The sequence below is a fragment of the Cucumis melo genome, chromosome 3, assembly GCF_025177605.1.
Source record: "Cucumis melo cultivar AY chromosome 3, USDA_Cmelo_AY_1.0, whole genome shotgun sequence".
In the NCBI taxonomy this organism is placed as follows: Eukaryota; Viridiplantae; Streptophyta; class Magnoliopsida; order Cucurbitales; family Cucurbitaceae; genus Cucumis; species Cucumis melo.
This window is the reverse complement of record NC_066859.1, coordinates 26,149,686-26,171,397: the sequence shown is the minus strand read 5'-3', so window position 1 is coordinate 26,171,397 and position 21,712 is coordinate 26,149,686. Positions and strand designations below refer to the sequence as shown.

General features: G+C 31.1%; 4 protein-coding genes across 4 annotated transcripts; all 4 read right to left on the bottom strand.

The window, feature by feature from the left end:
- Nucleotides 1-214: 214 nt before the first annotated feature.
- Nucleotides 215-1,842, bottom strand: LOC103488570 (peroxidase 64-like). The gene is made up of 4 exons (XM_017044479.2): nt 1,596-1,842; nt 1,298-1,486; nt 1,040-1,202; nt 215-924 (listed from the first exon to the last, which is right to left on the bottom strand). Exons 1-4 carry the CDS (start codon nt 1,800-1,802, stop codon nt 527-529), a joined length of 957 nt encoding a protein of 318 aa, XP_016899968.2. The 5' UTR covers nt 1,803-1,842; the 3' UTR covers nt 215-526.
- Nucleotides 1,843-4,684: 2,842 nt separating this feature from the next.
- Nucleotides 4,685-5,839, bottom strand: LOC103488393 (transcription termination factor MTERF5, chloroplastic-like). Its single transcript, XM_008447106.3, has one exon. It carries the CDS (start codon nt 5,837-5,839, stop codon nt 4,685-4,687), a length of 1,155 nt encoding a protein of 384 aa, XP_008445328.2.
- A 2,774-nt stretch (nt 5,840-8,613) lies between these two features.
- Nucleotides 8,614-10,869, bottom strand: LOC103488394 (expansin-A11). The gene is made up of 3 exons (XM_008447107.3): nt 10,602-10,869; nt 10,094-10,415; nt 8,614-9,309 (listed from the first exon to the last, which is right to left on the bottom strand). Exons 1-3 carry the CDS (start codon nt 10,744-10,746, stop codon nt 8,997-8,999), a joined length of 780 nt encoding a protein of 259 aa, XP_008445329.2. The 5' UTR covers nt 10,747-10,869; the 3' UTR covers nt 8,614-8,996.
- Nucleotides 10,870-18,687: 7,818 nt separating this feature from the next.
- On the bottom strand, nt 18,688-21,291 carry LOC103488395 (uncharacterized). The gene is made up of 4 exons (XM_008447108.3): nt 20,879-21,291; nt 20,384-20,486; nt 19,355-19,516; nt 18,688-19,145 (listed from the first exon to the last, which is right to left on the bottom strand). Exons 1-4 carry the CDS (start codon nt 21,166-21,168, stop codon nt 18,984-18,986), a joined length of 717 nt encoding a protein of 238 aa, XP_008445330.2. The 5' UTR covers nt 21,169-21,291; the 3' UTR covers nt 18,688-18,983.
- Between the last annotated feature and the right edge of the window lie 421 nt (nt 21,292-21,712).

Here is a 21,712-nt window from a genome sequence, read left to right as displayed (position 1 = left end):
TCATCATATGTGGATTTAAGTTCTAACACTTGGAGATTTAGTTGTTATTAAAAAAAAAAAAGTCTATCATAATGAAGAGTTTTGGATAAAGTATAGACCCTTCAATATATCATTTGACAATGACTTATCCTTTTAGGGAGAAACGAATTATTAATTATTTTTTTGGATACGGAATAAATGAATTAATAACACAAAAGTATAGTATAGTAATTGGTTTGAGTTGAATCATTCACATTCTTGTCTTATATGAAAAGAAGAAAAATACAATTATTCAAATTACAAGTATATCAATATTTTCCACACACTTTAGCAAAACAAAAAAAATATTACATAATCAAACAACAAAAACTTCAACCCTCTTTTCTTTTTTACCTTATAAATAAATAGTATCACATTTTTTCCACACAAACCAAAGCTTTTCCAAAGCCCACCCCCATTAATTATCACCCCAAAAAAAAAAAAAAAAATTAAAATTTTTTGATAAAAAAAATAAAATTTTTTATCCATACACATATACCATTAAATTTCATCTGACCAACCTGCAGTTCAGCCGGACCTCTTGCCCGGCGCCGGCTATCTGACTCATCTTCACCATGGACTTAACAAAAGCCTTCTCAAACAGATGTTGTTCATTGGCAAATTTTGAGACCAAGGCTTTTGTTTTTGGTGTTGAAAGCAAAGATTGATCTGATGAAAATATGCTCTTCCCGTCGAGAAGAAGCTTGTAATATGCATTGTCAAATACTGTTGTACTCGAATCCATGGCTGACCCTGCGTTTTTCACCTTGTTTCTCGCCGGACATACCCTACGTAGACTGGCCGCAAAGCTCGGATCCAGTGATGGGTCGACATCGAGGCTCGAGTTGAAGTTGTGGATTCGGTTTTGAAACGACGAGCAATGGGCAAATCCTAGAGTGTGGCCTCCTGGAATTTAAATACATTTTTGGTCTATCAACTTTAAGATTTTAATTAAAAGAAATTTAACGATTGAGTTTAATTAGCGGTAATTTAACACGACGGGATGATGATGACGATCAACCTGAAAGAGCGACAAGATCATGTAATGAAAGGCCTCTTTGGGAGAAGCTTTGTTGGAGTTGAGAGAAGTTGAATGTGGGAGCTGGTAGTTGTCTAGTTTCACTAGCTTTTGAGATTCTTCCATCTTTTCTTCCTTTTGGGACTTCCCAGTGAGGACCTCCTGACTAATATAACATTTTTTCAAAGGTAAAGATCCTTAATTCAAAGTAAATAATTATTTTAGAATGATTCTCAATAATTTGATTAGAATAATAATTACCACAACAACAGCGTCTCGAGCAGCAAGAGCTAAGATATCAGCACAAGAAACCACGCCAGGACAAGTAGATTCAATTGCTTTCTTGGCATTATCAATGACATAAAAAGCATGGAGAGATATATTAGGAGGGCCATCTTTTTCAGCTGTGTTCTTCCCCTTAGAGTCGAGAAGTACAGAGCCATCGCAACCCTTCAAAAACGAAAGAAAAACAAACAAACATCATAGTCAATACTTATAACAAAAAGTCATTCTAAACGAACTCTAAAAAGTTTTGCTCGTTAATAATGATTTGGTTTACTCTGATGAAACAATCGTGGAAGTGCATTCGTAGCAACGCAGCAGGAACGGTCTTGTCGTTTGCAGTGGCTAAGCGAACTTCTCGAGCGACGATGGACTCGAGATTAGGGCATGTGTGGTCATAGTAATGGTGGCTCAAGGCATTGAGAGAAGGAAGAAGTACTAAGGAAAAAAAGAGGAGAAGAGAGGTGAAGAAGAGACTAGACATGATTTTGAGTAGAGGGTTTGAAGTAAATAATGGAATAAAAAATGTTGAGTGGTGGTGATTTGAAAATAAGGAGTGTGAGAGTATTTATATGTATGGAAAAGGGAAGTAAGAGAGTGGTTATGGATGGGAAGATAGTTGTTGGAATGTTTGGTGATCCAAAACCACTGTTTGGGTGGAGTTGTGATGTTAAAGTTAACTATTTTTAAGGGCCCAATATTGAAAAATTATTGGGATCAGATTGTTTCATAATATTACATAACATATAGTAGCAAATACCAATATTTGGTAAAAACGAATTTGACTCAACGGTATTGATATGACTATCATCTCTAAATGTTGAAACTTCAATTCTCCATTTGTATTTGTTATATTAAAAAAAGTTCAACATTTTTGTACATCTAACTATACTGTAATGCATTCTCTTCGAATAATTTTTTATTGTTGTTAAATTTTAGATCTATTGTATTAGGTTCTACTACACTTTTCAAATGCAATTTTTTCATATCAAAACTAGTTTCTTTTTTATAGCGATTTTAGAAATGTCAAAAGTGATTTCAACCCAAACTTACACTTAAAATTTAATATTAAACCATTAGTTTCATTCTATCGATATAAATTAAAAAAAAAAAAGAAGAAGTAGAACATTAGAGCTAACTATTTTTGCTGAAATTTGTAAGTGATCTTAGTTATTCCAAGGATAATTATGTATTAATCAAACTTAAAATAATGCAATATCTGATTATAAATTGAGGAATTGTAAAAATATTTACAACATGTAATAAGATTCTATCGATAATAAACATTAATAGATACCGATATACTTCTATAAGTGACATATAAAATTTTAAAAATAATAAAATAAATTAAAATATTTACAAACTATAACAAGATTTTAAATTCTATTAATCATGAAAATTGATATACTTCATATTTTAATTTATTTTATTATTTTAAAAAATTCATCCTATAATTTTTTAAAATAATAATAATATAAAAAAAAGTGTTGATATGTAATCATAAAAATAGGGATTGGGATTTAATTCGATAAAAACAAGAAAGAAAAAGTCAAAGTGACTTTCCATGATTGGCGTAATTCAACCCTTGATGTAAAAGCAACCAATATACATTATTGGATGAGAAGCTATTTTAGTCCATATCTTTGGCTTATTATTATTATTTTTAAAATCTTAGTTCATGTAATTTTAATTATTTAGTTTAGTATCTTAAAGTTTAAGTAATACCAATATTTATAATATTATTTTAGAATTTTATAGTTCAAATAGGGCCTAAATTGTTATCCAACCATCTAGAAAAAGAATTAAAATGAAATGAAACTAAAGCAAATATAGTATTTCAACATGAAATTATATAACTAAAATGAAAGGGAAAGGAGTAGTTAAGCGGTCAAATAATCACTTTTATAACGACTCCTCAATATCCACAAACTCCAAACTTCATTATTCGTAACAACTAGTGATCAATTATTAATTATTGGATTTGATGAAACTTTAGACAGCCTTACATTATTACTCCATACCTTCTTTTTTTTTTTTTTTCTTCTCTCCCCTATATTATATCATACACCAAACTATATATATTATTAAAGTTGCGTTTACTTTTTTCTCCCTCCTTTTTCTAAAATAATTAACCATATTCATGTCAATATATATATCGGAATTTAAACGTAGCATAATATATATAATTAAGGAAAAGAAATTATAAGAAATGAAATAATGCTAATATTAAGAGTTAGTTTAATGGTAAAACTATTTCTTAATCTCCATTTAAACTAAAGTTCAAATCTTACTTTTTATATTATTTTCTATATTATTTTTACTAAACTATAATTATAACGTTAGCTTTCTCTCTATGTATAGTAATTAGTATGCTAATAGTTAAATTAAGGGGTCATTGTTTGGGGTCTCAAAACTCTCAATTTGTTATATTATTTACTATTTGCTACATTTTTTACTATTTGACTTATTTTTTTTATTATTTACTACAACTTTTACTATTTCTTTATCAAATTAAAATAGTTTACCCACTAAACTCGTACTATTATAACTCAAACTAAAACAATCTACATTCCAAACACAAAATAACCCAATCTGTGCTACAAAGGCCTTCCTAAGTGACAAAAGTGGAATGGCAGAAGTTGCAACACACAGCAGCAACATTTGTTAACTTAGGAATAACTCTAGAATGTCTAAAGAAATGTACTATAAACTATAATAATGGTGTGTTTCTTGTGAGTGGGATTTACTTGATTTGACAATATGAATTTTTGTATTTTGTTAGATTATTAACAAAGATTATCTTGTATTGCACCAGAGTTAATGATAAATAAGGTTAGATCTTTGTGACTACTACAAATAATTTTATGATATAATCATAATATGCTAAGGGAAAAAAATGAGAAGAGGATGGAATCTTGAGTTTGCATATGTAGTTGAATTCCAAATATATACACTAACGAGATGAAACCTTTTGCTGATTGATAAAAATGAATAAATTCTTCAAGATACAGTAAATCTTCCAAAAGGGAGCGGGAAAAACCCAAACAAAACAAGAGATACAAACTACTTCTGTTAGTAAATGGAAGAGGAACTCCCCAATCATCAATGATAATCCCTAACAACACCAATCTTTAAAATTAAGCATCATAATTAGTTACTTCTCTTGGCGCAGTCTCATGCAAGTTGGTAAATTCCTAAAAGATCAAAATGCTATAACTATCATATGTCGGTTATCAGCAAATCACAGTTCTAAGATCTGTGAAATCTCACAAGCTTTGCACACAAACCTACAGGCTCTCTCTCACAGAGTGAAGTGCAGAGTTGGTAGCAGAATAGACGAATTACCCGAAGTGAAGAGGAGAGTTTTCATTGTATCGCCATCTTCTTCTTCGTCTCCTGGTACATCTCTAATAGATGGGGATCTTCTGAAAGATACTTCATCACAAACTTCTCCAAGAACCATTGCTCGGGTCTTTGCAATGCTTTGCCAAAACTCTTCCTCTTGATAAAACCTTTTGATATCAGGCGCTGAACGATAGACGACCTCGGTATCACCCTCTTTTCAAGACTAAGATTGAGCAAAACTGGGTACTTGGAAACATCTTCCAATGTCCAGTCCCATTTGTTCATAAAGAAATCCAACATCCTCTTTAAATGCTCCTCGGACCGTTTCATGAAAAAAGGCTGCTTGAGAAACATAGATCGAAACTGCTCATCTGACCACCCAAAACTTTTAAAAAGATGCACTTTCGATAACCATTTGTCCTTACTCATCGATGCAATCATACACATCCCATGAATAAACATCAAACTCGAAGGATTTAACCCCATTTCCTTTGTCTTCTCGACAATGTCAATAAAGTGTTCCACATCCTTGGAGAGTGCAATCGGGCGCAAAGAAAGCATTTTAGCAATGTTTGAATCGGGCACACCATTAGCTCTCAGTACTTCGACATTAGGAGCCATAGATTCAGAAAAAGTTTCCAAAACCCGAGTCCCACCTCCGGCAGAAAAAAGCAAAACAACGCCATCAGTAGACCCAAAGAAATTTATGAGAAAATCAATACATGGAACAATCTGCTTGTCCAGACTCCTATGAAGAATATGTGGGTCCCTACAGATTACGTCGGCGAGTAAGTTACCAGATATGCCGTTTTTGGAGAGAAACTCGATCTTGGGCTTGAGTGTTGTGTCCGGATCGGCAAGAAGGAGACAGGATTGTTTGCTAAAGATGCTGGCAATGTGGGAAGGTGTGAATCCATAGGCGTTAAAGAGTGCAAGAACAGAGTCGGGATCTGCGGTTGGTTTGAGACGGATTTTCTTGGCAGCGGCTAGAGCTGAATCCTTGGGGAGGCCGATGGTGTGGACGAGGTAATCTTGTGTCCGATCGTTGGTTGATTGAGGGGTTTGAGAGAGAGAAGAAAGGAATTTGAGGCCAATCGTGGTGTTGTTGTGTGTGAAATTCCGGAGGTCTTGAGCAAAGGGGCGTAGTAGAGAAGGTTTGAGAAGAGAATTGGCCATTGGAAAGGGAAAGAAGAGGTTTCGGTGGGTATGTGGGCCGATTGTCGACTGCTACTTGTGACCATTGGGGTTCTGTTTTCTTAGGGTTAAAAATCAGTAGTTACTACGGCCCTAAAAACTTATTTTAGCATTAGAGATGATAATAACCGCGAACGAGTTTGAGCCGTAATAAACTTTTTAATATTATTTGTGTTTACCCACTCAATCCAACTCTTCCAAATTTACCTAAGTTTCCAAACACCCCTTAGTTCACTCCGATTTAGTCAAAATTACCTTCAAGTTTTGTGACGATAACTTTCTAAACTTTATTACGTTTCATTTGAATCATTGTAACTATACAATATATAACAATTTAGGGGACGTTTGAAGTGTATAGTAGATTATTCTAATATGTGGTTATTGTAGTATGTGCATTATATATTATAATTTGTGTTTAGGATATAGAGTATTGTAGTTTGGGTTTTTATAGTCTATATTTGATGTACAGATTATTATAAGTATGTGTTATGTTATTTTTACTATTATTTTTTGGCATACATATATTAGGTACATGAAAATACCATTTTTTGAAACACAAAATTCGAATTGTACCTTCCACTTATTAATACAAACTAGTTTATTACTAGTTTGGATGCACGTCTTCTACAATTTTATATTATAACATATTGGATAGAAATTGATATGTGATTTTATTAAATTTTGTTAATTAGGTTGTTCATTTAATAAATTTAACTACAATCTCCATGTATGACTATTGACAAGTTTAATGAGTAGATAAAACAATTTTGCAAAAAGAAAAGCATAAGAAAATGTATTTTAAAAAATATTAATTATTATAATTAAACTAAAAGTGTATTTGGAATGACTTAGAAAAAAGTTTGTCAATAAACTTCTCAACCCTTCTAACAAATAGCCCCAGGGTTGAAGAACTAGTAGTGGCACGTGGGTTATTTGAAATCCTAATCCTAATCCTCAACTAAAATTAAACCTATCCCCAAACAAGTGAACTATTATAGTCCACTACTTCACTTCACACCACTTCTAGCACCGAACACCTTCAGTAAAATTTCTATATTATTGAATAAACCATAATAATTTAGAGTTTTAAGTAGGAATATATATAAACCTCAAAGAAACCATTAAAGGAAAATTTATTAATAGAAAATACCAAAAAGGAAAATAATAATGGAAAATACTAATAATTCATAAACCCTAACATTCCTTTAACGAGTAAAAATTAGTCTTAAAACTTGAGATCTTTTTCATAAATAAATTGATATAGCAAAAATAAGTCAAAATATATTTGCAAAATATCACTTGTCTATTTATGATAAATGCGATATGTCAAAGATTGTTTATAAGGTCAATCTCAAATAGATTGTTATATTTTGTTATGTTCGTAAATATTTTTAGAAATATAATAAAATACATTGAATTTGATGTGAGATTCTCTCAACATCTCAACCGTTTATGTAAAACTTTTTGTTATGTTTAAAAATCATTTCGAAACATGTTTTTTTATTATTCAAAACTAAATTTGATGATAGGGTAGTTGTGTTTAAAAGTGTAAATATAAATACTGAATTAATTTTGATAATTAAATACGTGTTTCAAGCAATGCTGATAAAAGTAATTTTAGTCATTTCGAAATTGCTCTCAAATATATTGTAAGTTTCTATAAAAACAAACGAACTAGAAATTATTAAACTTTCTATAAAAACAAATGACATGAAAGTTTCAATTGTTTGTTTACACTGTAATGGAAAAAAAAAATTAAGTATTTTAACTAAGCATTCAAAAAGTCGTGCCACACTTGGATGATGAAATCCACGTTTAGATGCAAACTATTGTATTTTAGTTATAACAATCTATATTTAAAGTGTAGAATTTTTTAGTTTTTGTAGGAAATAGTAAACAATGTAAAAAAGAAGATAATAAAAAATGTACCAAGAAAGTGATGTGAAATAGTAATATCGTAGTTGAATTGTAGCTTATATAAATAGTCGAAGAAAATAAACTATTATAATTAGAGATCTAAACATAGAGTGAACTACAGTAGTCCACTCTGCTGACTTCAAATTAGTGATCCAAACAATGTGTCTTATAGCTTTACTTTGGTTAATCTATTTTCAACATTTTTATACCTTCCTTTCTAGTAAATAGTTCTTTTTATCCACGTAGTATTCACATCTTCGAAAAGATGATTGGGGTTTTTGAAGAGACCTATTTAATTTTTCTAAAGTCTCCAAGTCTCTACCTTCTTTTCTAGATTATGAATGCATGAAATGAAGGATGAGATCCTATATCTATATACAAATACTTTGGCTGGACATTACTTGGGCTTAACTTTGGTTGACTTTAGGCCAAATTTGTGGGCATGTACTTATTTGGGCTTAAAAGCCAATTAGTTTCAAATTATTTAAGTTATTTTTTTTTCTTTCCTTTTAATGAGTTTCAGTTCTATTAGCTTTTGAGTCTAGTAGTTAGAGTTCCACGAGAGAGAGAAGGGAAGAGGTAACCACGACTGCGAAAGGACTGATCAACGAGGAAGAAGGTGAGAATCGAGAATAGAAATAAAAAGGGTGAGAATTAGAAAATATTAATGATTAGTTAGTTACGTTATAATTAAAGTATTAAACACTTATATGAAATATTGAAAATTGAATGTTCAACTTTGAAATTTATGAATTAACTTGACGAAAACTTAAACTTCAAGTACTAAAGTTATAATTAATTAGCGGAAATAAATTAAAGAAACATAATATAGGAAACAATTTAACAAACAAAGTAAAGCTGTTGATATATATATATATATATTATATATATTATATATTACCTGTTACAGACGACCAACATTACAAATTGACTTTTAAAGATAAGAAAAAGAAAAACTTTTATACGAGTAACGGAAGATACCTATATTTTGAAGCCATAAAAGTAATTTCCTTTCGGCTTCTTATTACTTTCCTCACACAAATTCAAACTTTCATCGGTTAGGAACAATGTCGTGGATCCTTTTCATAAAATTCGGTAACCAGATAGCTGAAATTAAGATGGCGGGCTGCTTCCGTAGATTAAAAAAAACCACTTGGGCACGCCTCTGCCAATCCGATCACCACTAAACCCACGACACCCTAGACCCGTGTGGGGTCTTTCCTCACCTGAATTGGACCCTACTAGCGAATGTTTGGCCAAATCTCCAAGATGAAGGCACGGCGTTGTTGAAAACTTGGGTTTGGCCATCGCTTGTGGTGATCTTGAAGGACAAAGATTGGCCATTTAGATAGGAATTGGATTGCCAATTGGCCCCCCAATTCCTTGACATTGGGGTCCAATTGCTTGATTTAGAGCCTTTAATAGACACCGATTTGATGTCACCAGCTCCTCCCACATTGGTTATTAGAACAAGTTCAAAATAGTCTCTTCCATTCACTGTGAATCTTACACCTCCTCTCTTTTTGCAAGGAACCCTGTCATGATTAACAATATTCAAATTCATTCCTGTTAAAATTATATATTATATAATTTCGTTACGTTTTAAATTTATCGATGAATTTGTTTATAAAAATAGCACGTCTTTTAATTTTCTATCGTACATATTATAAAAGTTACATGTATGGTGAAAACATAATATATGATCATACAACTCAATTTCTCATAATTTCTTTTTTTTGTTTAGGATTACTTTTGGTTGGAATATGTTCTTATTTTGGTCCATAAATAACCATGAAGTTTATTTTATTTGTGTGTGCCTAAGCTTTCAAATGTCTTATTTGTTTCCGTTAAATATTTTCATAAAAAATTAACAATTATTATATTATAATTTGAAATATAGACAATTATCAATATCCACCTCAATCGAGTTTAGGTGACTCCAATTAAAATTCACATGGCTAGAACTCATAAACCTTTTTTTTAAAAAAAGATTGAGGACAAATTCGATAACAAAAAATTTAAATTTTAAAGACGACATTTCATCTCAAAATTCATTTATCAAGATATCTCATCAAAATTGTACCTCTTTAGATTCACCATTTTTTTTAAAATCAAATTCCAATTTTTTAGATTGAATTCTCGTTTAAGTCACATGGGTGATCGAGAATCTTACATTAAAACTCGACATTAAAAATCATTAGAATCTTTTAACAAATAAAACAAAAATTCAAAAGTGAAAAGAACAAATCGACCCAAGTTAAAAAACAAAGAGTATATGTTTGGAGAATAGAATTTAAAGTTAAAAGTCAAAATGAATACCTTTGGTAGAGGACAGGGATGATTCCTCCCCTGTAAATGCCAATCTTCTGCCAAGCAGGCTGAGCCATGTCGAAATGCTTAAGCGGAGGGTTACACCACCCTCCATTGTTGTTTGGTAGAGCGTAGTTTGGTGGGCAGAAATTTGTTGCTGTTATGGTCACCGATGCCCCTTTAATGCACCACCGTGGATCCGTCTTGTAATCGCATATGATCTTGAAACACTGTCCGCAGGATGCTCCGTCGTTGAACAATGCTGTGCTCAGCGCTGCTGTCCTCGTCCCGTAACCCGTCTGGTATAAGTTCCCATACCCACAAGCTCCACCTACATTATTCACATATATGTAATTAATTAAACACAATGGAAATTAATTTAATTAATGTGCTTTTCTACAGACAAAGACAATGGTATTTTGTTTTGGATTGGTGTACTTTCCCCATAAGGGTCGTTTTCTAAATTTTAAATTATCATTGCACTTAAAAAAGTTTTAACATTTTTTTTTGTACTTACCCATTGTTCCAGAGGCATCGCTCTCGCCATAAAAGGTAGCATGGGCGGGAGCCCATCCCGACGCGGTAAATGCATTGACAAAAATGAAGAAGAAGTTGGATAGAGCAAGAAAGAAGAAGGCAAATGCGAAAGAAAGTTTCTCCATTGTTAATTGCCAAAAAGAGAGAGAGAGAGTTTTGAAGAAGAAGAAGAAAGGATGGTTTAGGAATTGAGAGGCAAATGAATGTCTTAAATAAGAACCCTAAATCCCCCAATCCAACAACCTCACATGTGACCTCTGGCAACTGCAAGCAAATTGTTGTCTCTTCTTTTTTTTTTTTTTTTTTTTTTTCTTTTAATAAAAGATTTACATTATCACTTTCTTTTTTATTCTTTTAATTATAAATTATATTCCAAAAATATATATATATATATATATATATATATATATATATATATATATATATATATATATATATATATATATAACTCTCCTTTTCAAATTGTTGAGAATTTTAGATCTAAAATGATTATAGCTATGTTTAATATATAGTTCGAAACGACCAAACCTCGATAATACTTATAGCAAACAACTAAACATAGTTTTAATTTAAAGTTAATTTTAGTGATAATATAATAGAAAAAGTGTAATTTATTATATGAAGTTTATGGAAAATTTGAAAAATGAAAAGAGAAAATAATAATTGAATCATTCCCACGTTGTGTTGAGGTCTTGAGAGAGGAAACTCACATGGCCTCACCAGCAGGAAAGCCGTGAATAAATCAAACTCTCCACCTCACTTATATTCATTTTTATTCTCATTTCTTTAATCAAATTTTCTTCTATTTTTAATAATATTGAACTTTGGAACTCTTTTAGTTTTCTTCTTCATACATATAAAATAATATTTCATATGGACAATCCCACATGAACTTTGATATTGTAACATGATGATCATATTATAACCCTAATCATTCAAAACATATATATGTACCTATATCATATTCACATGCCAAATTTTGACATATATACCAATTCACATACCACTAATGATTTTTAAATTTTGTGATTGGATATGATAATGATCATATTCATTAACAATTTTTTATAATTGTATTGAATGATTTTTTTTTTCTTTTTTTGTCAATTTATCCCCATTTTAGCTAGTATATATATATATATGTGAGTTTATTCAAAAGGTAATAGTGTTATTTAGCTAATTAACTAAAAGAAAATAGTAGAAAATTGATAAGATATATTATAAGTTAGAGTCGTAGGGCACTGTGATTTTTAAAGTATTTATCAATCAAGTTGATATAGTAAAAAATAATAAATAAAACGACTTGTGTTGTCATTCATTCCTCAAATAAGCTAGCTTCCTTAAGTTTAATTATTTCTTTTTAATCCAAAAAGTAAGCAAATAACATAAAGTTTGAATAGAAATTTGTGATTCTTTTCGTCATGATAGTTCGAACTTTGCAATTGAAACCATCTATTAGATTTTATTATTGAATAATAATTAGTCAAGGTGATTAGTATTATCCTTTAGATGAATGCTAATTTGGCAAAAGTGAAGATGGTTAAATTTAAGAGAAATATCCTTTTTGTACTTCAAATTTAGAGTCCGATTTCCGAGTTTCAAAATATGTCAAGTATGTTGCACTCCAAGTCATGAGGTTTTGAGTTTAATTTTTATTTGCTTCATTGATTTCAAAATTTCATTTTTACTCTCGAATTTTTTTGAAGTCAATTTTCGTTCATATTTTAGGTTGATTAATTTTAAAAAAAATATATGATTTGAAATTTGATGGAAAATTAACAAAAAATCACAAAATATATGTTCTAATTAATTATACTAATAATTGAAAGTGAATTTTTAATAAGTAAATAAAATTAAAAATTCTAAATGTACTAGTAGTCTTACGAACCAAATTAAAACAAAAATGAAAGAAAAAAATTAAAACCTAATAACAAAAATAAATTCACAAATTAAAATATAACATTCTAAAATTTAGGGTTTAGAAAAAGAAAAAAAAATTAAATGATATATCTTCAAATTCATCATAAAATTAAACTATAGTGCACATAATAAGTCCATATTAAATTACATGGATCTATATGTCACAAAATTAATCATAGTATTGATCAGATATATGGCTGAATATATAAACACATATGTATTCTATATTTGATTATTTCCTATATATATATATATATATATATATATAATATCCACCGACCAGAAGGTTGTCAGAAATTTGTGAGGGTAGATTTGGAAGCATACGTATATGAACCATACAATTCAAGGGAAAATTAATTAATTAAAAAGGGAATTAAGTTAGTGATGAATGAAAAAGAAGATGGTAGAAAGTTAAGTTAATTAATGAAGTTTAGCATGTGATTACTAGATAATCCAAGATCCAAGGAGAACCATAAGCAAAAGTGGACAAATACATACACATATATATTTGATGTCTTTGTTTGATTCATATACTAACCTTCAATAATCATCGGTTAAAGTATATTTTCGTTCATATAGTGATCATACATTTCCAAAAAAATTCTTAAATTAAATTTCTACGCTTCTTATTTGTTAATTATTTTGTTGTTTTCGACATTTTTATTACAAAATTTTAAATAAAGTATTTGTTTGTTTTTATTATTACCATCTCATTTACTAATCATTTTTTCTTCTTCTTATTATTAGAATTCTTATAATCGAATCATCCATCAGAGACCCGTCAAATTTATTCTAATTATGAGATGGGTTTCTTTTTTCTTGAAGAGAAGGTAAGCAAAAATATAAAATTTTCTAAAATTCGTTTTCATTTATTGTTGTTATTATTTAATTTGGTAAGAATTTCAATGCACTTCCTCTTGAATAGGTCAACAAATGACACCTCCAATAACAATAATAATAATAATAATAATAATAATAATGATAATGATAACAACAACAACAACATTTTTAAGATATAAATGTCATATAGAACTAATTACGAAAATTCAACGACCGAAATACAATTCAAAGCAAATGAAATAAATCCATGATATAATAATTATGATAACAATAATAATAATAAAAAAAGATTATATTTGTGTATAAATTAAGTAAGAAATTTAAGATGGGAATAATAAAGAAAGAGGAGAAAATGATTGAAACAGTATAATGCACATGGCAAAGGAATATCAGATGGGGGGTTTTTGGAATATTTTTTAATTATAATTAAAATAATTATTAATATATTTAAAAACAAATAAATTTGAAATTAATAAAGTTATTAATTATATATATATATATATATATATATATATATATAAAGGTTGAAAATGGGATCTCCATATAATAAGGGTTATTTTAAAACTGTATTTTGGTGAAAATGTCAATGGTAGTTAACATGGTTTGCTAATTAAATTAGAACCATTGCTTGTAATAACAATTTTATTAAGGAAAACAATATGGGGTTTCAAGTGATCACTTGGGTGCACATGGCCTTCTTCCTTAAAATCATCTAAATATCAAATTAGCCATTAATTTCAGAGCTTGACTTCCTGTTCTTTTTTATTTATTTATTTATTTATAATATAAAAAAATAATTAGGTGAACAAGTGTGAATTCAATATATATCGGTGCTAAAACTAGTCGTCTGACTTTACGGATCGTACATGATAGAATAAATAAAAGGAGTTTGATCTAATAAGTACATGTTAGGACAGTTAGATATAACTTGATCTAGAAGAACTTTTTGTACTTTTAACGAACTTCTACTTGCTAATAACTTAAGCATAGTTTAATTGATTAAGACATATATGTTTATTTAACTTTGTTTATAACGATCATTTTTCATATATATATACATATATATACATATATATATATATCTTCGTAACGAGTATGATGTTAATTCTATTAAGTTTTAATGTTTATGATTTTGGTTATCGATTTTAACTTGAAATACCTCGTATCAATAGAATACACATTTCAAATTATATTTCCGTAGTAAGGACCTTTCTTACTTCTAACATAAGTTCTATATCGTCAAGTTGACATGATTGGTTTTGACTTTTAATCTCTCCTTTCTCCGGTTGTTTGTTGTAGAAGATTTCCTCTCATGTCAACTTGTTTGTGTTTACTTGGATTCTACCTTTTAAAAATTATGTACAAATCGGGACATTGGTTTTATTTATATGCTCAAGAACTTTCTTACTTCTAATTGAAGAATTAGTCACAGCAAGCATAACTCAATTGAAATTAAGATGTTATATTCACATTTCTAACATCTTTCTATATCAATAAATATAATATCTTTAAAAGTTCAGGAGATACTTCATTTCTAAACCATAATTGTTTATAGAATCAAGCCATATAACCATATAACTCAACTGATGTAAAACATGGGATAAAAGATTCGAACTCCCAAACTCGGTTTTCCTGTGAGGGTGAGAGAGTGATTGAGTAGAAGAAAGAGAGGACAAAAAGGAAAGTGAACGAGTAAGAATAAGAAACAAAACCTAAAAGAAGATGAGGATGGTTGCTTGGTGATACACATTTACATGTGTGCCAATTCTTGGCTGTTTGGATAAGACCATTGGTAACATCAAGAGGAAACCCTTAATTAATATACTTATTTAAAAGAAAGGTGCAATTGAAAGACAGTGAAGTTGAAAAGGTTGTGGGTGTCAGAACTCACACATGTTTCCTAAAGTATTCACTTACCTTCTACTTGTAGGCATGTGCCTATGTCTTGTTCTCTTCTTCAAATCACATTTTAATCTACCCTTTCATCTTTATTTTACCTTTCAATTCACAAGTAAAATTACAAGACTTTTGACAACAACAGAAAAGAAAAAAAGAAAAAAAAGAAAACGTGTTTGAACATTATTAAAACTAATTGAAAATGTCTTTTTGATTTTTATGTTTTCGGATTAGCTTTTACTTGATTTCGAAACTTTTTACAAGTAGTTTTTAAGTTTGTTTTATGTTTGATTTCCAAGTGTTTGGAGGCAAGCAGTCGGTTAGAGATTATATTACAATATGATCGGATCTAGAAAATGTAAGATTTGAACTTGGGTTGGACAGACAGAACAACCACTAAGCTAACTATAAATATTAAAAAGTAAATAGTTTTCTTTATATATATTATATAAAGACAATAAAGTTGAGGGAGGCTCGAACCCCCGAGCCTATGCTAAATCCTGGTGACAATAGTATATATTAGGGTATACACTATTTTAATTCAAGAAAGATGATTGTAACAAATAATAAAAAATGATAAATGTAAAATAGTAAATACGTTAATCAATAGAGTTTTGAAAAGTGATAGACTCTAGTTAATTGAAGAGTACAAAATAAAAATATATTTACTATAGCAAAGAGGTAATTATTATAGTTATGGGTTACTCTTGTCTCAATAGTGCCTCTCAAGTTCAAAATTGCTAAAATTTTATGAGTCATCTCAATTGGTCCTTAAGGATGGGTTAAAAGCCAAACCCCAAGGGCCTAATAGAAAATTTTACTTTTTCTAATTTATAGAGATCAAAAGCATTTCCCCCCTGAATTCACGAACCCCTTTCATAGGAGGAAAGAGTTTCACCTCCCTTCCATAATTCTTCAAGCAACTTCAATCATGTAAATTAAATATTGTCCATGATTTTTGTTCTTACTCTTTTGTCATTTCTTTAGTCCTAACACCTTATCTTCACTATAGGCCAAAGCATGTTTGTGGCATTGCTTCCCCAAATGCAACTTAGAAGCCAAGATACTCAAACATTAAATCATTTCCTTTAATGTTAAATTCCTCTACGGCCCTTCCCTCCCCTCCCCTCCCCTCCCTACCAAAAAGGTCCTCGAAGAACAAAGGATAAGTAAAGTCCCAACAGACCTCTCTAACAACCTCCTATGCCTCATAGGTACAAGGCCTGAAACTAAGACGAGCAACTGCATTCCACACCACAATGAGTGACAAAAAGACATATATGCTTACAGTGGATATAGTTAACAATGTCCAACCTATGAACAATCTTCAAATAAACTTCAACCACATCCTTATATCAATTATTAGGCAAATGTTTTATGGATACATCTTAGAATGAATCATCAACTTAGTTTGAGCTCCATGGGAATGCAATGCTTACCGTAAATACTTACGGGATTCACACACATCTCATTGAAACACAAAGCATTATCCCATGTTAACTACCTAACTTTGTAATACTCGACCGATATAACAGAGCAGTGGAGAGCCAACATCATGTCTTGCTTTAAAACACGTTAGGATTACTTCTCTATGTAACTGTCATAAAATATTTCATCATCAAACATTTTGACCGTTTGACTATAATCTTGATTTGCTTCCATGTGGAAGTTGATGGTCCCAAGGTCCATAGTTTTCTTGCACCCAAAGTGGTAATGTCCACCTAAAGATTAGGTAAGCTTGATTCGAAACTCAAGACTTAAAAGTTGAATAATTGCAATGCAAGAGTACTTTTAAGGTTGAAAATCAAGTGTACAATAACATTTTTAAAAATTGCAAAGAAAGGAAAATCTATCGACAATAGAATTTATTGTTGATAAACTCCTATCGACTATATAATCTATCACTCCAAGTATTCGATCTGAATTTTGATATATTTACATTTTTTCATTGTATTACATCTATTAATATTTTGGGTCTAATTGCTATATTCACAATCCAATTATGTCAACCAATCAAATCTTAGATGGGTTATTAATCATTTCTTTTAAAATCGAATACCAAACACATGAAGTTCAAATAGACCTAATCTTTCAAAAGCTCGAGCTATTGTTGAAAGTCTATGGTTCAATTTCTAAGTTGGATTTTACAAAATCAAAATGATAAATGACATTAACAAAATTGGGACTTAGTTGGCGTGATGGGTATAAGAGCTAGATAAGCCTAAAGTAGCCATCGACTATATCAATGAAAGGGACTAAACTAAATATCAAACACAACCTAAAATTTTGTCCAAAAAAACCCAAAAATTTAGTAAATAATTCAATATTTCAAAATTTTAGACCAAATTTATAAAAATCAAGCCAAAAAAAAAAAAAAAAGTTCAAAAGAAGGGATGACATAAACTGCAACAACTAGATATGGAAATACCGAAGTCTAGCTAAGTCAAAGTCAGTCAATCTGTTTGTTAATGTCTCGATGGGTTCTGATCTTCATAGACCAACCGATCATTGCATCCCATCCACCATCTTTTTCATGCTTAAGAAGGCCAATCAGTTCATCATGCTTACACCCAACCTCCATTTGGATTTTTGGAGGCAACTAAAAGTTATCTTGAGTAAGCTCATCCAACAACTAGATGTGTGAGAGCCGTAGTTACAGATATAATAGAATTATTAGTAGAATATTAGTATGGTTACTACAAGGAGCACATTAGTAAATAGGTACTAAGTTTACCATAGAACTTTCTTAGGACAAATAGGGTCGAGAGAAAGATGTGAAGAATTTTGGAGATTTCCTCGGGATAATTTGGGAGAAACCAACCCTCCCAAAGGGCCAGATGATTGGTTACTTCTCTCATAATATTGTATAGAGTCTGATTATCTTGTTACTTTTCTTATATTAATACATAATATTTCCATATAATATTTGAGCGTTCTTGAGTTTCTGTTTGTGTTGTTTTTGTTAGGTTAGGTGGTATCTTAACAAAATGAATATAACTCAAAAACTACATCTCTTAGCCCGCAGACATGCCTTTTCCAGGCTATGTCTCATCTCATTCTCACCTGCACCAAATCAAAACCAATAAATCACCTAAATATTTGAACATACAACCTCTAGTAGGTATTACTCAAATACTTGGGTCTTAGGCTCTTAACCAGTGGGAACTCTTCTTGAGGATATATGTCATTTCACAACTCACTCTCATCTAACTGAAGGGAAAAATCAATAAACCAACTGGACGATCCCTTCGATCAACTCGGCTTTGAAAGAAAGCTCAAGTTAACTTGATTTTCTATTTTGAAGGTCTTCATCATGTGGAGATTGGAAGAAGAAGAAAAGCAGCTGGGTGAATGGTAAAGCCCCATATGAAATAACCAAGCCAGTGAGATATACATTGCTTCAAAACAAATAGAGAAAGCCACTGAAAGCATCCTTGGAATACTTCAAACACAATCTATGTCCATCTTACACATTACTAGACAATTGCATAACAATGAATATTTCACTTGCAAAAGTCGTTTTTCACATAACCAATCGAGACTGGCTCACCTTTATCTGGGAGAATGGGTTATTATCACATAAAAGCCAAGTCCCCATACCTTCCAAGATTAGATGCTCTCCATCTGCAAACCATATAGATATAAATATAGTAATTTAAGATGGGTGGCCATGGAGACATATAGAGATTTTTGTCGACCAAATACTTTATAGTGACAGATGCTGAGACCCCGATCTCTTATTTTTCTTGATCAAAGGGTCGATCAAGTTTCTCCATTCGGCATAATTTAGGGGAGACCCTTTATCAGGAGCTAGAAATCCATTTATAAAGAAAAAAGGTGTTCCATAGACTCCTCTCGAGGTGCTTAACTGCAAGATGTAAGAGAGTTCAAAATGAATGAGAAATGCAGCAGAAGAAACAAAGTTGTGAAAATGCAGAGTAGGTTCAAATATCATGCAGAGAGATCAATTAACAATCTCACGATATTATTATTGCATTACTTGTCTGTTATAATATAACTGTATATATCTTTATAACAACCTATAAAATTAGTAATTGAAGTGTGATGCCATTGTACCTTGAAAGAAACACGTGTCAAAAGATCGGTTTCCCTGTCACTGAAACCAGTTACCAGAGTGTTTTTGTAGGAGTCCCCTAGTACTTCAACTCCAAACTTCACAATGTTATCCATGACAGCAGCCCTTGACAAATAACGAGTTTCGGCATTGTAAAACTGCTTCTGTTTATTAGAAATGCAATCATTCAGTTTTCATAATAGTGAGAAACAGAGCGAGACTACAGAAAATACAAAGTTCTTCTAGTCATTTTGATGAGTTCAACTTAACATTTAGCATTCAGAAACCGTCACTACTACTAATACAACAAAATAAGTCCAATTTCAGTGAGAACATGATTCATCAATTGTTTGCGAGTTGTTTTTAAAACGTTTTTTAAAAAAAACAGAAATCAATGAAAACACCTTTGGGTTACTTTTTTTAAACCATTTTCTGTTATTTTTCTTCATTTTGTTTTCGTGGACCACCTATAATTCTTAACAACCGAAATTGTTCTTCCCATAAAAGGATGACCCTGTATTACCAGTTCAACAGTTTTTAATACAAAAGCTCTAAAACATACCACCAAAGAAGCCTAAGCTAATGCTGCTGAAAATTTTGGAAATGAAACCCAGAGAACTTACATACAGCAGGAAAGTACCATTTATTTGATAATTTCCAAAAAGGAACATTAGCTCTAAAGAAAGAACTTGGAGAAAAGTGATTGAAAACCTAAACTCGTAAAGAAAACCATTAATCAAATGAAATTCAGCTATATTGTTAAATGATTAATTACGAATTATTGTAGTTTGTTAAAGTTATTCATCCGGTTATTATTCTCGCAATCGCCAGTTGGTACTCTATAGATATCACTCCCCCTCTTGGATAAGATTATTGAATAAAATCTCAACCCCTTTTCCGTTCAAACTCTGTCTTCTCCTCTCTCCATAACTATAATACGATCACACATTCATTCTCATTTATACATCACCAGATCAATGGTTCTCTACATTCAAAATATATGCATGTAATAAATTGAACAAAAGAATAACCTGATCCCCGAAGAATGCTTCCAACAATTTGAATGTATCCGAGGGATTCACCAAATCCACAATATGTAAAGCACGAGATGTTGCATATGCATTTTCGTGATAACTACAATCCAAGAAAGTACAACTATCAGAAAATTTTCGCCCATGAATCCATGACAAAGGATAACATTCGCAAAATTTTAAATAATTAAAGAATCACCTTAGGGAAATTTTCTCTAATTTACTTACAATACCAACCTGGGCACACTACTCCTACGCAAATTTAACATAATTTCTGTCTCTTCCATAGAAATCCAACGCACACAAGCAAATTTCAGTTAAGTAACGACGTGAAGACATAACAATTAATTCCAGCTAAGTATCAACCCTTCGGATTGAGACCATAATCCATTTTCCAATTTCTAAACCAGAATAAAGAAACTCTCAGCTATATAACAGAGCAATCGACAGAAATAAGCAGAAACACATAAAAGAGGGAGGGACGAGTGTACTAACGGTAGAGGGAGGAGGTGAATGACGAGACGAACGCGAGAGCCGTAATGATCGAGGGCTTTCTTGAGAGGTGGCCAGGAGTCTCTGCTGTCGGGGCAAACCGGATCGAAAAACGCCTCGATGAGGATGGTGTTCAAGTCTAGTGAGTGGTTTCCGTATACGAAACCGTCGAATTTTGCCGGGGGGAGACTCTGAGCATGAGCAGTGAGGAGAAAGTGGGCGAGGAAGGAGAAGAAGAAGGAGAAAGTGAGTAGTGATTGAAGGTGTGAGCAAATGGTGTTTGGTTTCTCCATTTTTGGTTTGAAGATGGAGGTTTGTCTGTTATCCTGTGGAAAGAGAGCGGTTTCTCTTTGTTAGGAGAAAAAGAAGAAAAAAGGAAAAGTAGTCGAGGACTTGACTTGCAAGTCACTTTTGGGAAAGCTTCCAATGTTTTGCCTTTCATTTTGTTTTATTGTTTTTCCTCTCTTTATTAAATTTATTTATAAAATATGATTTTGATTCTTGTATTTTGTTATATTTAAATATATTTTTTTAAAAATTTCAATTTAAAATATATTTGTGGAATCTAAATTCATCTGTGACAAATCCGACTATAGCTAAAATCTTATTGGGCTTTAAGAAACTAATTCTACGAGTCACAAGTTTGTTTAGCTTAAGTGGTTTTTTGGACTTTAGAGAGATCTACAAGTTCGATTCAATTTTGTGAATCAACCTTAAATGAAGATAAGTTTATCTAAATATGCACTATTGAAAGTATGTATAGAAAATGTGTGAGTTTTTTCTTGCACACCAAATTTGAGCGAGAGATTTGTAGTGATTGGGCCAAAATAGCTTCCA